At 39.7% G+C, this 12,086-nt stretch overlaps 1 protein-coding gene across 4 annotated transcripts in view; it reads left to right on the top strand.

Moving 5' to 3' along the window:
• dcc (DCC netrin 1 receptor) overlaps positions 1 to 12,086 on the top strand; it is a 338,290-nt gene that overhangs the window by 248,941 nt on the left and 77,263 nt on the right. For all 4 annotated transcript variants that reach the window (XM_039780568.1, XM_039780567.1, XM_039780566.1 and 1 more), the window contains exon 22: positions 6,987 to 7,052. In XM_039780568.1, coding sequence (XP_039636502.1) covers positions 6,987 to 7,052 — 66 coding nt within the window. The remainder of the gene's footprint in view (positions 1 to 6,986; positions 7,053 to 12,086) is intronic.

Here is a 12,086-nt window from a genome sequence, read left to right as displayed (position 1 = left end):
TCACATTAGCTCAGAGACCATGAAGAATAATTTTGCATGTGTTTTTAATGTTCAATTTGTTACCTTTTAAAGGCTTTTAAAGGCCCTATCTTCCACCCGGCGCAGCGCAAAGCCCGACACAAGTGTCTTTACTAGTTTAAGACAGACGCAGTTGTCCATTTCCCGTCCAGCGCACGCAGCGTTTAAATAGCAAATGCACCTGCGCCCATCTGTGTGTCCATGGGCGTGCTGGTCTTACAGGGAGGTGTGTTCAGGTGCATTCTGGGAGTATTGCTATCTTGGGACAGCGGGAAGTGATCGCACCATTGACCAACAAAAACCTGGTCTAAAGTCAATAACGCAGCATTTCATTGTTATTTTAACAGAGCATTAGTAAAATGTGCCTAGGTTCGTGCACAGCGCGCGCACACTATGCTTGTTACACACACAGGGACGCACAGCAGCACACACACATGCAAAAGTGTGTTTTTACAAATAAAAATATTACGGTGCAAATTCTCCATCATAATAGCAATGCTCCAAGGTCCAAACGTGCCTGGCTTTTAAAGGGAATGGGAGATGATCTCTGATTGGTTGATTGCATGTTACGCCCAAAACACACCTCTGATTAATGAAGACACTAAGGACAACCCTTTAGTACCATGCACCTGGCTCACGGACCCTTTTTTCCGCCATCAAACTAGCAAAAGTGGATTTGGACACGCCCTAAACACACCTGCGCCAGGCGCTTCACGCCGTGCGCTTAGATCGTTAAAATAGGGCCCTCTGAATTTTAAGTGTAATGAGCGTTCAGTATCAATCTGAAACAGGTTCTCACCAACAGACTGTTACACTGTTATGATGACATGCACAGAGAGCCTTCCCATCATACAGTGTTGCATCTTTTGATTCCCATAGCATTAGCAAAAGTTGTGGATAATACCTGGTAGCTGGTACTTTTTTTGGTACCACTTCCGGCGAGGTACCGAGCGAGGTGAGCCGATAACAGGGTTTACGCAAGGTCTTAAAAAGTCTAAAATTTCAAAAATTTCCGGCGCCTGGGTAGCTCACCTGGTAGAACGCGCGTATATATAGAGGTTTACTCCTCGACGTAGCGGCCGCGGGTTTGACTCCGACCTGTGGCCCTTTGCTGCATGTCATTCCCCCCTCTCTCTCCCCTTTCATGTCTTCAGCGGTCCTATATAAATAAAAAATATATAAAATGCCCAAACAATTATCAAAATTTTAGACCTTAAAAAGTCTTACGTTCGCTCAAGTATTGTGTTCTAGGTCTTAAACATTTTTAAACAGGTCTTAATTTCCCTACGTCCATGCAACACTACCTCCTCTTTGCTGTATTACGACTACAAATGCAGCCATTCAGCTTCCATGTCATTGGCGCGAGTCTCTTTCGGATTGTACCACAGACATAAAACGGATTGTATTCTTTAGCTATGGGGAAGTGCAAAGTTTACCGATACTTGGCTTAAAATTTAGGGCTTAGTTGACTTTGTGATATAGGTCTTAAATTTCATGCATAATGGTCCTAAAAGGTCTTAAAAAGTCTTAGATTTGACTTGGTGAAACCTGCAGGAACTGCGATAATAGAAGGTGGAGTTAAAACACGGCAGACCACTCTTTGTTTAGAGAAAACCTTCACTAGCATGACACGGGACGTCCTGCACCAACCCACGACTTTTAAACTGCCAAGCTACCGTCAAAAGTGAACGCAATTCTTTAATTCACTCGACCCAGATTTAAAATAAAAATGACAGCCCGTGAAACTACGCCGTACACTGTGTGAGGTACGCCGTACAATTGACAAAGTGTAGTTAAGTACCTCTGTTTGGTTATAGGGGTGTAACGATACATCGATCTGGATCCATATATCGATTCAATCCTCAACCATCCAATATTATCGATACAAAGTGAAAATATCAATGCATATCGTCATCTTCAAGATGTGCCTTTATTTTTATATTCCCACTTTATATTTATTGTTTTTACTAAAACGAATAGTATTTTATTTAATTTAAATGTCAGGAAGAGCTCAGTAATGAAATGGACTAATCGTATTTTAGTTGCTTTTTGTAAATATTTATAAATTTAACTGATTGTGTTAAATGGGCTTATGGTATCGTCGCAGACCCCTAAATTGTTTTGAATTGACTAGAAATCATATCGTGGCAGACTTTGTGATATCAGTGAATATTGTATCGATGTCCTAGGAATTGATATAATATCGTATTATGATAAAACATGGATTTACACCCCTATTTGGTTACAGACGAAAGGATTCAACCAGCGTCGCTATGGCGATCAGCTGAGAATCTGTTAGGTCGAGCAGAGCCGTACCATGTCATGATAACACGGCATGAAATAAATCTTCTGGGAACAATTAATGTCCGTAAGAGACCAATCCATCAAACATTTGTAGAGATATTTCTGGACCAAAGTGGTGAAATGGCTGACCACCCATAGAGCCATGCTGCTAACATGTCAAAAGAACCGAAATGCAATCCTGAGGCCTGATGAAAATCCGAAACAAAAGAAACAACCCTGGCTGAGCCCAGCGTAAACCTGCTTTGTCTTCCTGCTGGGAATACGGACACAGCTCTTAACCTGTTCCATGATCAGGAATCAGTACATCAGTGAAGATTCCCAGTATATAGCTCAGTATATACAGGGTGGATATGGCACTCAGACCACCTTTGTCCCAGGTGCTCACTGCTTTTTACAAATGCATTCTGTGAACTTTCAGTGGAGCTGGATGTAAGCGCAGTGAAGCAATGGGGACACTGAAGCAGAGAGTCTGAGCGCCGGTGTCAGGGTGTTAAATGGTGCTGTTTGTCACTGACGTGTGTGTGTGTGTGTGTGTGTGTGAGTGCGTGCATGCGTGTGTGTGTGTGTAGGTATGTGCACATGTACACACTGCGGTCCTTCATATAAATCAGAAGTGCTGTCAGGGGAGAAGGGAAGATTGATGTTCAGCCTTGTTACTTTAAACCTTACATTGTACACACACAGTGTGTGTGTGTTTTCAGAAACATCAGCATTTTAAAATTCAGCTTTAATCAAACTTGTTTCTGTAGCTTCAAACTGCAAGAAAACATCAAATCTGCTCCATATTTCACAGCACCGAAACTCAACACGTAGTGTGAGGAAGAAACCAGCTTTTAACTTTAAAATGTGGGAGAATTATGTATCGTGGCATGCTTTGAGATGTGTAGATTCAGTTTGTGATAGGCAACAGTGTTGAAATTTTGGAAATCTTTTGTCAGTTTTAATTTTTTTGGCAGTGTCAGGGATTAACTCTTTCTGACTTCCTCTTAAAATTTCCTTCACCAGTGTTTCAAATTCACGTACTGGCTCAACTGCAAGTTGAAAACTAAATATACAGTACTAGCCAAATAAATACATTTTTGAATCATTTTTTAAACACAATTGATGCTATGACAGCAAATAAGGCTAGTGGTTGCACAGATAATACAGCTACTGTACAAGGGACTCAAAATAAACTAATTATTCTAAAAGTAGAACCAAGTAAGAACATTTGGAATAAAGGGAAATTAAACTAAACCCACAGACACATCTTACATCTTTATAAAACAGTCAACTTAAAGAAATAACAACACTAAAAATCAACATATTTTTTTGATGTTAGTGTTATTTATGTAAGTTGACTTCCAACAACTTGTACATAAGCAATGATTTCATCCACTCTTCTTGACAGTTTTCTGTGGCTATTTTTCATGAATGCAGGCTAGGTAGCTAGCCAGCTCTGTTGGAAGATAATGTCCACATTCTTAATCTTCTCTATTTAACGCAGTTGTTTTCCTAACTGGCGTAAACAGCTCTATAAACAGCCATCAATGGGTGGAACACATTCATTTGAATTGCTTAACAAATCAGTGATGTAGGTGGTGATTCAGGGATCAGGTTAAATCAGAAGCAGGGAAATGGTGAATGACATCCTTCAGGTGGCGACTATGTAAAGAGGGTTCAACTGCAGACCTTATACAGAAATTTCAGTTTCTTGTCTGTGCATTCTGCTAGGACGGTCTTCGGTCGCCCATTTTAGTTTTGATTTTTGTGGACATTGAACTGCAGCAATGAAGTGTTGAGTTGGGTGACTTAAAGTGATGGTTCGGAGTAATTACTAGGGTCCTTTAACGATATCGAAGCCAAACACAACCTTCTTTCACCTGAGTCTAACATTGGGAGAGTTAGCTGGTAGCGTTATCAAGCTGAATAGCTTTGCGCACCCGCTAGCTGACCCACGTTTGTATCTTGTAAGTTACCCATACTAATTAATCAGCCCAAAGATACTAACGTCATACAAGTTTGTTAAAGTAAGTTATGCTCTCATAAAAGGGTGGATTGGAAAGTTTGTAAGTACACCAGAAGTTTATGAACACTGCTGGTCTCTGTTGCTGCTGCTGCTACAGTGCAGTTAAGAGAGTAATGTCTACAAATTACTACACCGAAAAGAGTTACAACAAAAATATTTATTAACTCAATGATTAAATAAGGTAATGTCTCCAAACTTACCTCAATTATTACTTGTCTCCTGCTAGTTATACTACAGCACTTACTTTAAAAAAAAAAAAGTTAAATTAATAAATATTTTTGTTGCATCTCTTTTCGGTGTTGTAATTTGTAGACGGCCCTAAGCACTCGTCTTACTGCAGCAGCAACAACAGCAGAGAGCAGAAGCCAGCAGGCAAGTGTTATTTACATAAACTTCTGGTGTACTTACAAACTTTCCAATCCATCGTTTTATGAGTGCATAACCTATTTGTACTACTTGTAGACGTTTGGTATCATTTCGGGCATTATTAGTGGGGTAATTTACGAGATACAAACGTGGGTCCGTTAGCCCCTGCGCTAAGCTATTCATCTGATAACGCTACTCTACGCTAACTCTCCCAATGTTAGACCCAGGTGAAAAAAGCTTCTGGGTGGGTGTTTGGCTCGAGGTCATGGTGCAAAGGACCCTAGGGTGAATTACTCCGAACCATCACTTTAAAGCTTGCATATCTATTTTGTTGCTGATTATGTACTGCTAATGGTTTTAATTCCATGCTTGTCACCATTTTTCTGCCGCTTTTTTTAATGGGTGTAGCTATGTATGTTCTGTAAGATGACATCCCTTTTCTTAGTCCCACATACAATGCTTTTATTGGTCCATTGATGCTCAGACAAGGAGAAACAGCTGACAATAGATGCAGCACCACACCTATTTGAATAACTGACAAAAATCAGAGATGTTGACAGTCTGGTCTGTAAAAAGACTAAATTGAATTTCGTATTGGCTAGATTTATTTGACCCTCCAATAGAAACTAAGCTAATGATTTAACGAAGATGATTAGCTCAATTACTTAATGATTTGCTCAGTTTGGCCCTTCTGGTTTCTTCTGGCTTAATCAATAGATATAATTGGGTATCATCTGCACAATAATCAAAGTTTATGGAGTTTTTCCTAATAATATTTCCTAAAGGAATGATATACTGTATAAGGTGAATATAATTGGTCCAAGCACAGAGCCTTGTGGAACACCTTGACTAACTTAGCAGATGAGAAATTGTCTCTATGAGGTTGTCCATGGTCATAGGGGCAAATTTAGTAGATAAAATTGGAACACTGCTAAATAGATCAGAAGAGGTGAACAGGGGCACAATGTTGGATCTGATGCTGTTGATTTTGTTGACATAAAATTATAAATACAACTCCCAAACTTCAGTTGAGGTGGCAGAGATAGCAGCGGGAGATTGTACAAGCAAATTGATTGTGCTGAACAGAGCTCGGAGATTGTGTTATTTAGTAGTAATTCATCTGGAGAAGTTAGCTGTTCTTGTATCTTTTATTTTGTGATTGAGCAAAGATTGTGTTATTTGTTTCTGTATTTATTGTTTTTTTTATTTCATATTAATGTTTAAATATGTTTATGTGTGCACCAAACCAAAGCAAATGTTTACTAAGTGCTACTTACCTGGCAAAAAAGCTTTTCTGATTCTGATTCTGAAAAGCTATTTCATGTGTGGAAAAATAAACTTTGTCTTTTTCCATCTGCACTCAGCCCTATTGCAGACTTGCTTTCAGCTACAGTAAGCATAATTTATCCACATGGATGATTTGGTGGCTGCTACTGACCTGGTCGTAATAGGTGCAGTGGCATCTATTGTGAAGGAACACAATTTATTAAAATCATTGACCAGATCATTAAAAATAGATTGCAGAGCAGACTGGTTATTAAAAATGCTGTTCGCAGGAAGGGAAACCAGTAATGTGATTTAGCAACGTTCAGCTAAGTTTGGCCTCGTATGAGAGATGAGTCTAGGGATTAAGCCTTGGTTAGCCCAGTTTGGCCCTGTAGGAGAGACCGGTATAGTGATGTTGCATTGGTTAGCTCAGTTTGGCTCTCTATGAGAAACCTGTATAGTTAGTTAGCCTTGGTTCACTTAGTTTGACCCTGTAGAACGAACCAGGCTTAAAATTTAGCTCAGATTTGTGAATATGGGGCTATGATTCAGCACAATGCAGCTCAAGAAGACATTTATTCAAAGAACAAGTCTTTGTGGGCTCCTCCTTCAAACGTGTAACATTTTATGGATAAAAAACAAACCAACAGAGTCCTTCCTGCCTCTGCTGATAGTTTGTAGTTTGTTAAAGCCAAGAGTTCAGCAGGTTTTCTTTTGCCACTTATAACCTTAGCCACTTTGGAATTTATAATCTTAGAGCCAATCCAAATACCTATGAAGTGGCAGGTCCATAAAACCTGACAGAGAGAGAGAGAGAGAGAGAGAGAGAGCACACACATGACATGAATGTGTGTGTGCACCGTCGTAACAAAGTAATTTATTTCCTAACAAGGAACCAATCTCTCTGTCCGACCCCTCTATTCCATCTGCAAAATGACTCAGCTTTTCCTTCTTCATCACCGCCATATTGTATTTCTTTGTTGTTGTTCCTTCCTGATGTTCCTGTTTTTTTCTGGTATTCCAGGTCGAGGGGGCGACCATGCCTACTGGCCGTCTGACACCAACCTAATAGACAGGAGCAGCATCAACGGTAACACACACACACACAGTTCTTCTGCTTGACCGAATGTGATTGTCAGAAAGTAGAATTACATTTGTGTTCATTCTTGGATTCTATTTATTTCAGTGAAACCAAATTTCCTGGGAGCTGAGCTGATTATGTGTGTGTGGGATATTCAGCAGCATCATTCGATTATCACAGCGACACATTTGTTTTCTTTGATCTAAACTTTGGTTGATGACTTGCTGCTTCCTGACAAGGAGATGCAGATCGCTGATCTGTCCGTTAGTGTTTGCTTCCTGTTTGTTGTCGTATTGCTGCTTGCAGGAAAAAAATATTAGATTCGCTATCTCACCATCAATAAGTGTTTTTACAAATTGGAGAAAATAATCTTTATGGAAGAACAGTATTAAAAAAAGTGTGGTGGCATATAAATATCCTGCTTGTAGATTTTAATATAACTAGTCCGGTGCCTGCTCAAAACGTGCCTGTTCGGAACTTTTCGAACAACATACAAAAAAATAAGCAAAATACTATTGTGTATAGTATTTCACTGAAAGAAAAAGCAAAATAAATGAATACTCTTGTCCAAAAAGGAGCAAAATGATTTTCTGGTCCTACCCTTTTTGAAATGTCCTTACCTTACCTCTTTAATTACAAAAATAACCCTTGTCAAAGTGTTTTCAAATTATTGCTTTTCAATAAACAACCATACAACCCTTCAACCAAAAACCTTGTCCATAATGTTATTAATTACATAATATTTTCATGTACCATCCTTAAGCTACTGTCCATCCAGTAAATTAATCAATCACATTTAGCTTCTAAAAGATCAGAACAAAACTGAAACAAGTTAATACAAAATAACAATAATAATTTGAACATCTCTACTCAAGAGTTACAACCTCCCTACTCTTTACTGTACCTTTCCAGAATTGTTCTTTTGTTTTTGTTTTCTAAACTGAATGACATTTTTACTCAATTTGATTTTGTCTACTACATTTAACTGACAGAAAAATGTTACAGAAGACTATAAATTATCACAATTGATATAATATATATTGAATTATTATTCAGTAAACTATCCAGTATTATATTCAAATTGAACAGTGGACCCCCAGGGCTCCTTGAGTGGGTTCCAGGGGGTCCCTAGCAATACACTATAATTCCATCCAGAAGTAACACAATGACAGAATTTGTAACTAATTTGGTCTTAGGTTTCAAACACTTTGTGTAATAAAATATCTAAAAGCAAAAATCGTTTTAAAATGGGGGGACCCATGGGACAAAATCTCAACAAATTGGGGCCTGAGGTCTAATTTGTGTCAGTTTAGGGGGCATTAACGAAAGACACTTGGGAACTACTGAGCTATAATTCAACTGTTACCTTAATATTACCAATGATAATACTAATGCTATTGTTAATACTAATTGTTACTGTAATGTACCAAAGGTAGCCTAATACTTATGCTAACCTTACGTTAATCTCAATGCCAATGATATGACATGACAAAGCTATAGTAGTTAAAATAGTACTTGCACATGGTAATACAATGCTAATGCTAATCCTAAAACTACTGCTACTAACAACATAACTAATATTGATGTCAAAGCTAATTGTTATATACATGCTAACACTGTTATCAAGTGTTACACCTACACTAATACTAATATTAATCATAATACATTACTACATTACTACACTAATGCTAATGTTAATGCTAGTAATAATAATCAAGCCAGTACAATACTTATATTAATGCCAATATGAACAATAATGCTAATTGAATGTTAAATGCATAGCTCATGCTAAGGTTTAATATGAATATGTATAGTAGCCTACTTTCGCTAATGCTAATAAAACTATTTGTGCCAACATTTATACTACTGTAGTTATCAACACTCAACACATGCTAACACTGATATCAATGCTTATTCCTTTACTAATGCTAATATTAATAATGCACGCACTAATGCAAAAGTCAGTACTCACGAAAATGCTAATTTTATAGTCAATACTAAAGTTAATTAAAATTGCTAATAACTTACTGTAAATCATGGAGTCTGTGTGTATGTATGTGTGTCTTTCAAACGATCCTGCATGTGCAAAACAAGTCACATGCATACTCGTGCAAATGCTGATATTGAAAACTACTGCCAAGAGCTAAATCTACTGCTAACAATACAAATCATCCTCATAACCATAAACTGTCGACTCTCATTTCAGTTTAAAGAAAAGCTGTTCAGTTACATCTCCTCCGCATAGAGGTTAGAGGTCAGGGTCTGTAGCTGGCAGTGATTCAGTGTCTCATTGGAAAACAGTCAAGCAGTGTGTGTGTGTGTGTGTGTGTGTGTGTGTGTGTGTGTGTGTGTGTGTGTGTGTGTGTGTGTGTGTGTGTGTGTGTGTGTGTGTGTGTGTGTGTGTGTGTGTGTGTGTGTGTGTGTGAAGACGGTCCCTCTAACATTTTGTCAGTGTTGTAGGTGCTGCCGGAGGCGATCATAAATCTGTCCTCTCTGACCTCTGCCCTCCTCAGGCTTTATGGCCGGTCAGCCAGCGAGGGCAAAGCCTCATTCATCACCTCCGCCGTATTTCATCTTTAACACGGTGTCATCCTTTATATCGCTAAAGTTTCCTCTCACTTGAAAAAAAGACCTACAGAGAATATTCACCTCCGACTCTTTCCAACAGGTCACAGTTCTGTAGGTCTAAGTTTACTGTCTGTGCAAGACTCAGGTGATGTGATGTTGCTCTGATCCACTGACAGAGTCTGGGCATGCTGGAGGTCTGGCTGTAGCAAAGTTTGGCTGCTGATACATTCACTATAATGTTTTTATTCTCCCCCTATTTTCTCTGAAGGAGGTGATGTTGGCTGTGTCAGGGCTGAGAGCTTCATACCACTCAAGCAATTACACTAAAACATATCTCAGCTTTGGTTAAAAACAAAAACAGTGCTCAAAATGGTCTATAATGGAAGACATTAAAATGAATCCTCATATTCCCCTGAAACGTCATTTAGCTGAAAGGTATAACAGCATTTTTTTTCTCTCTGTATGACATCTGACCTCACAGAAAAGCTTCACATTGGTACGAAGATGATTGACATTGTTTATTAGGCTACTTAATAACATGAACCAAAACCCTGATTAAAAGTGTGTTGTTTATATGAACAGAAGTTCAATATCATCAAGAATCACAGTCTACAGCCATGCTAGCAGCGCTAGCGGCTAGTTGGGCATAGAGCCAGACCGATAAAGGATTTTTAATGCCGATATCGATACAAATATTTGGTGATTTAAAAATCTGATATTCCGATATATATATATATATATATATATATATATATATATATATATATATATATATATATATCGGAATAAAATTTAAAAATCTGATATTCTGATTTTTAAATCACCAAATATTTGTATCGATATACACACACAGACAGAGACATATATATATATATATATCCTCACTAAAATAATATGATAATGCGGTTTAAAAATAAACATTTTATTGTCACAACAGAACAGAGGAACATCAAAATATATTAAAGTTCTGATAAATAAAAATACAAACTTAAGATATGAAACTTAAAGTCCTTTGAACAAAAACAAAAAAAAAAAATGAAAGAGTGTTGCTAACAGGGATGTTGTAGAGCGCCCTCTGGTGGACAAACTATGCAACGGCAACACTCATAACATGGTTGAAGGGTGTTTCGTCCGTTTTTTAAACATTTTTTCATCATCATCATCATTATCATTTATTTGTCATTATAAATGATTCTTCATCCATCCATCCATCTTCGTCCGCTTATCCGGTGTCGGGTCGCGGGGGGAGCAGCTCCAGCAGGGGAGAGCATTCGAGAGCTTTGCCTTCTGGCTCAGCTCTCTTTTCGTCACAACGTTGCGATTGATGGAATGTAATACCGCACCCGCTGCGCCGATTCTCCGACCAATCTCCCGCTCCGTTGTCCCCTCACTCGCGAACAAAACCCCAAGGTACTTGAACTCCTTCACTTGGGGTAAGGACTCATTCCCTACCCGGAGAAGGCATTCCATCGGTTTCCTGCTGAGAACCATGGCCTCCGATTTAGAGGTGCTGATCCTCATCCCAACCGCTTCACACTCGGCTGCGAACCGATCCATTGAGTGCTGAAGGTCGCAGGCCGATGATGCCATCAGGACCACATCATCTGCAAAAAGCAGCGATGAGATCCCCAGCCCACCGAACTGCAACTCCTCCCCACCCCGACTACGCCTCGATATCCTGTCCATAAATATTACAAACAGGATTGGTGATAAAGCGCAGCCCTGGCGGAGGCCAACCCTCACCTGAAACGAGTCCGACTTACTGCCGAGAACCCGGACACAGCTCTCACTTTGGTCGTACAGAGATTGGATGGCCCTGAGTAGAGACCCCCTCACCCCATACTCCCGCAGCACCTCCCACAGTATCTCCCGGGGGACCCGGTCGACGCCTTCTCCAAATCCACAAAACACATGTAGACCGGTTGGGCATACTCCCAGGCCCCCCTCAGGATCCTTGCCAGTGAAGAGCTGGTCCGTTGTTCCACCGACCAGGACGGAATCCGCATTGTTCCTCCTCAACCTGAGGTTCGACTATCGGCCGAACCCTCCTTTCCAGCACCTTGGAGTAGACTTTACCAGGGAGGCTGAGAAGTGTGATACCCCTGTAATTGGCACACACCCTCTGGTCCCCCTTTTTAAAAAGGGGAACCACCACCCCAGTCTGCCACTCCTTTGGCACTGTTCCAGACTTCCACGCAATGTTGAAGAGACGTGTCAACCAGGACAGCCCCTCCACACCCAGAGCCTTGAGCATTTCTGGACGGATCTCATCAATCCCCGGGGCTTTGCCACTGTGGAGTTGTTTGACTACATCAGTGACTTCCGCCCGGGAAGTCACTGATCTGTCCAGTTCATCCCAAACCAGCTCAATGGGGTTTAAGTCTGGTGACTGTGCATGCCACTCCATGTTTTTAAGCATACCATCTTGTTCTTTTTTGCTAAGGTAATTCTGGTATAGCTTGGACTTATGTTTTG

This window comes from Perca fluviatilis, chromosome 17 (assembly GCF_010015445.1).
Source record: "Perca fluviatilis chromosome 17, GENO_Pfluv_1.0, whole genome shotgun sequence".
Classification (NCBI taxonomy): Eukaryota; Metazoa; Chordata; class Actinopteri; order Perciformes; family Percidae; genus Perca; species Perca fluviatilis.
The sequence above is the reverse complement of the archived record's forward strand: the minus strand, read 5'-3'. Positions and strand labels throughout refer to the sequence as shown.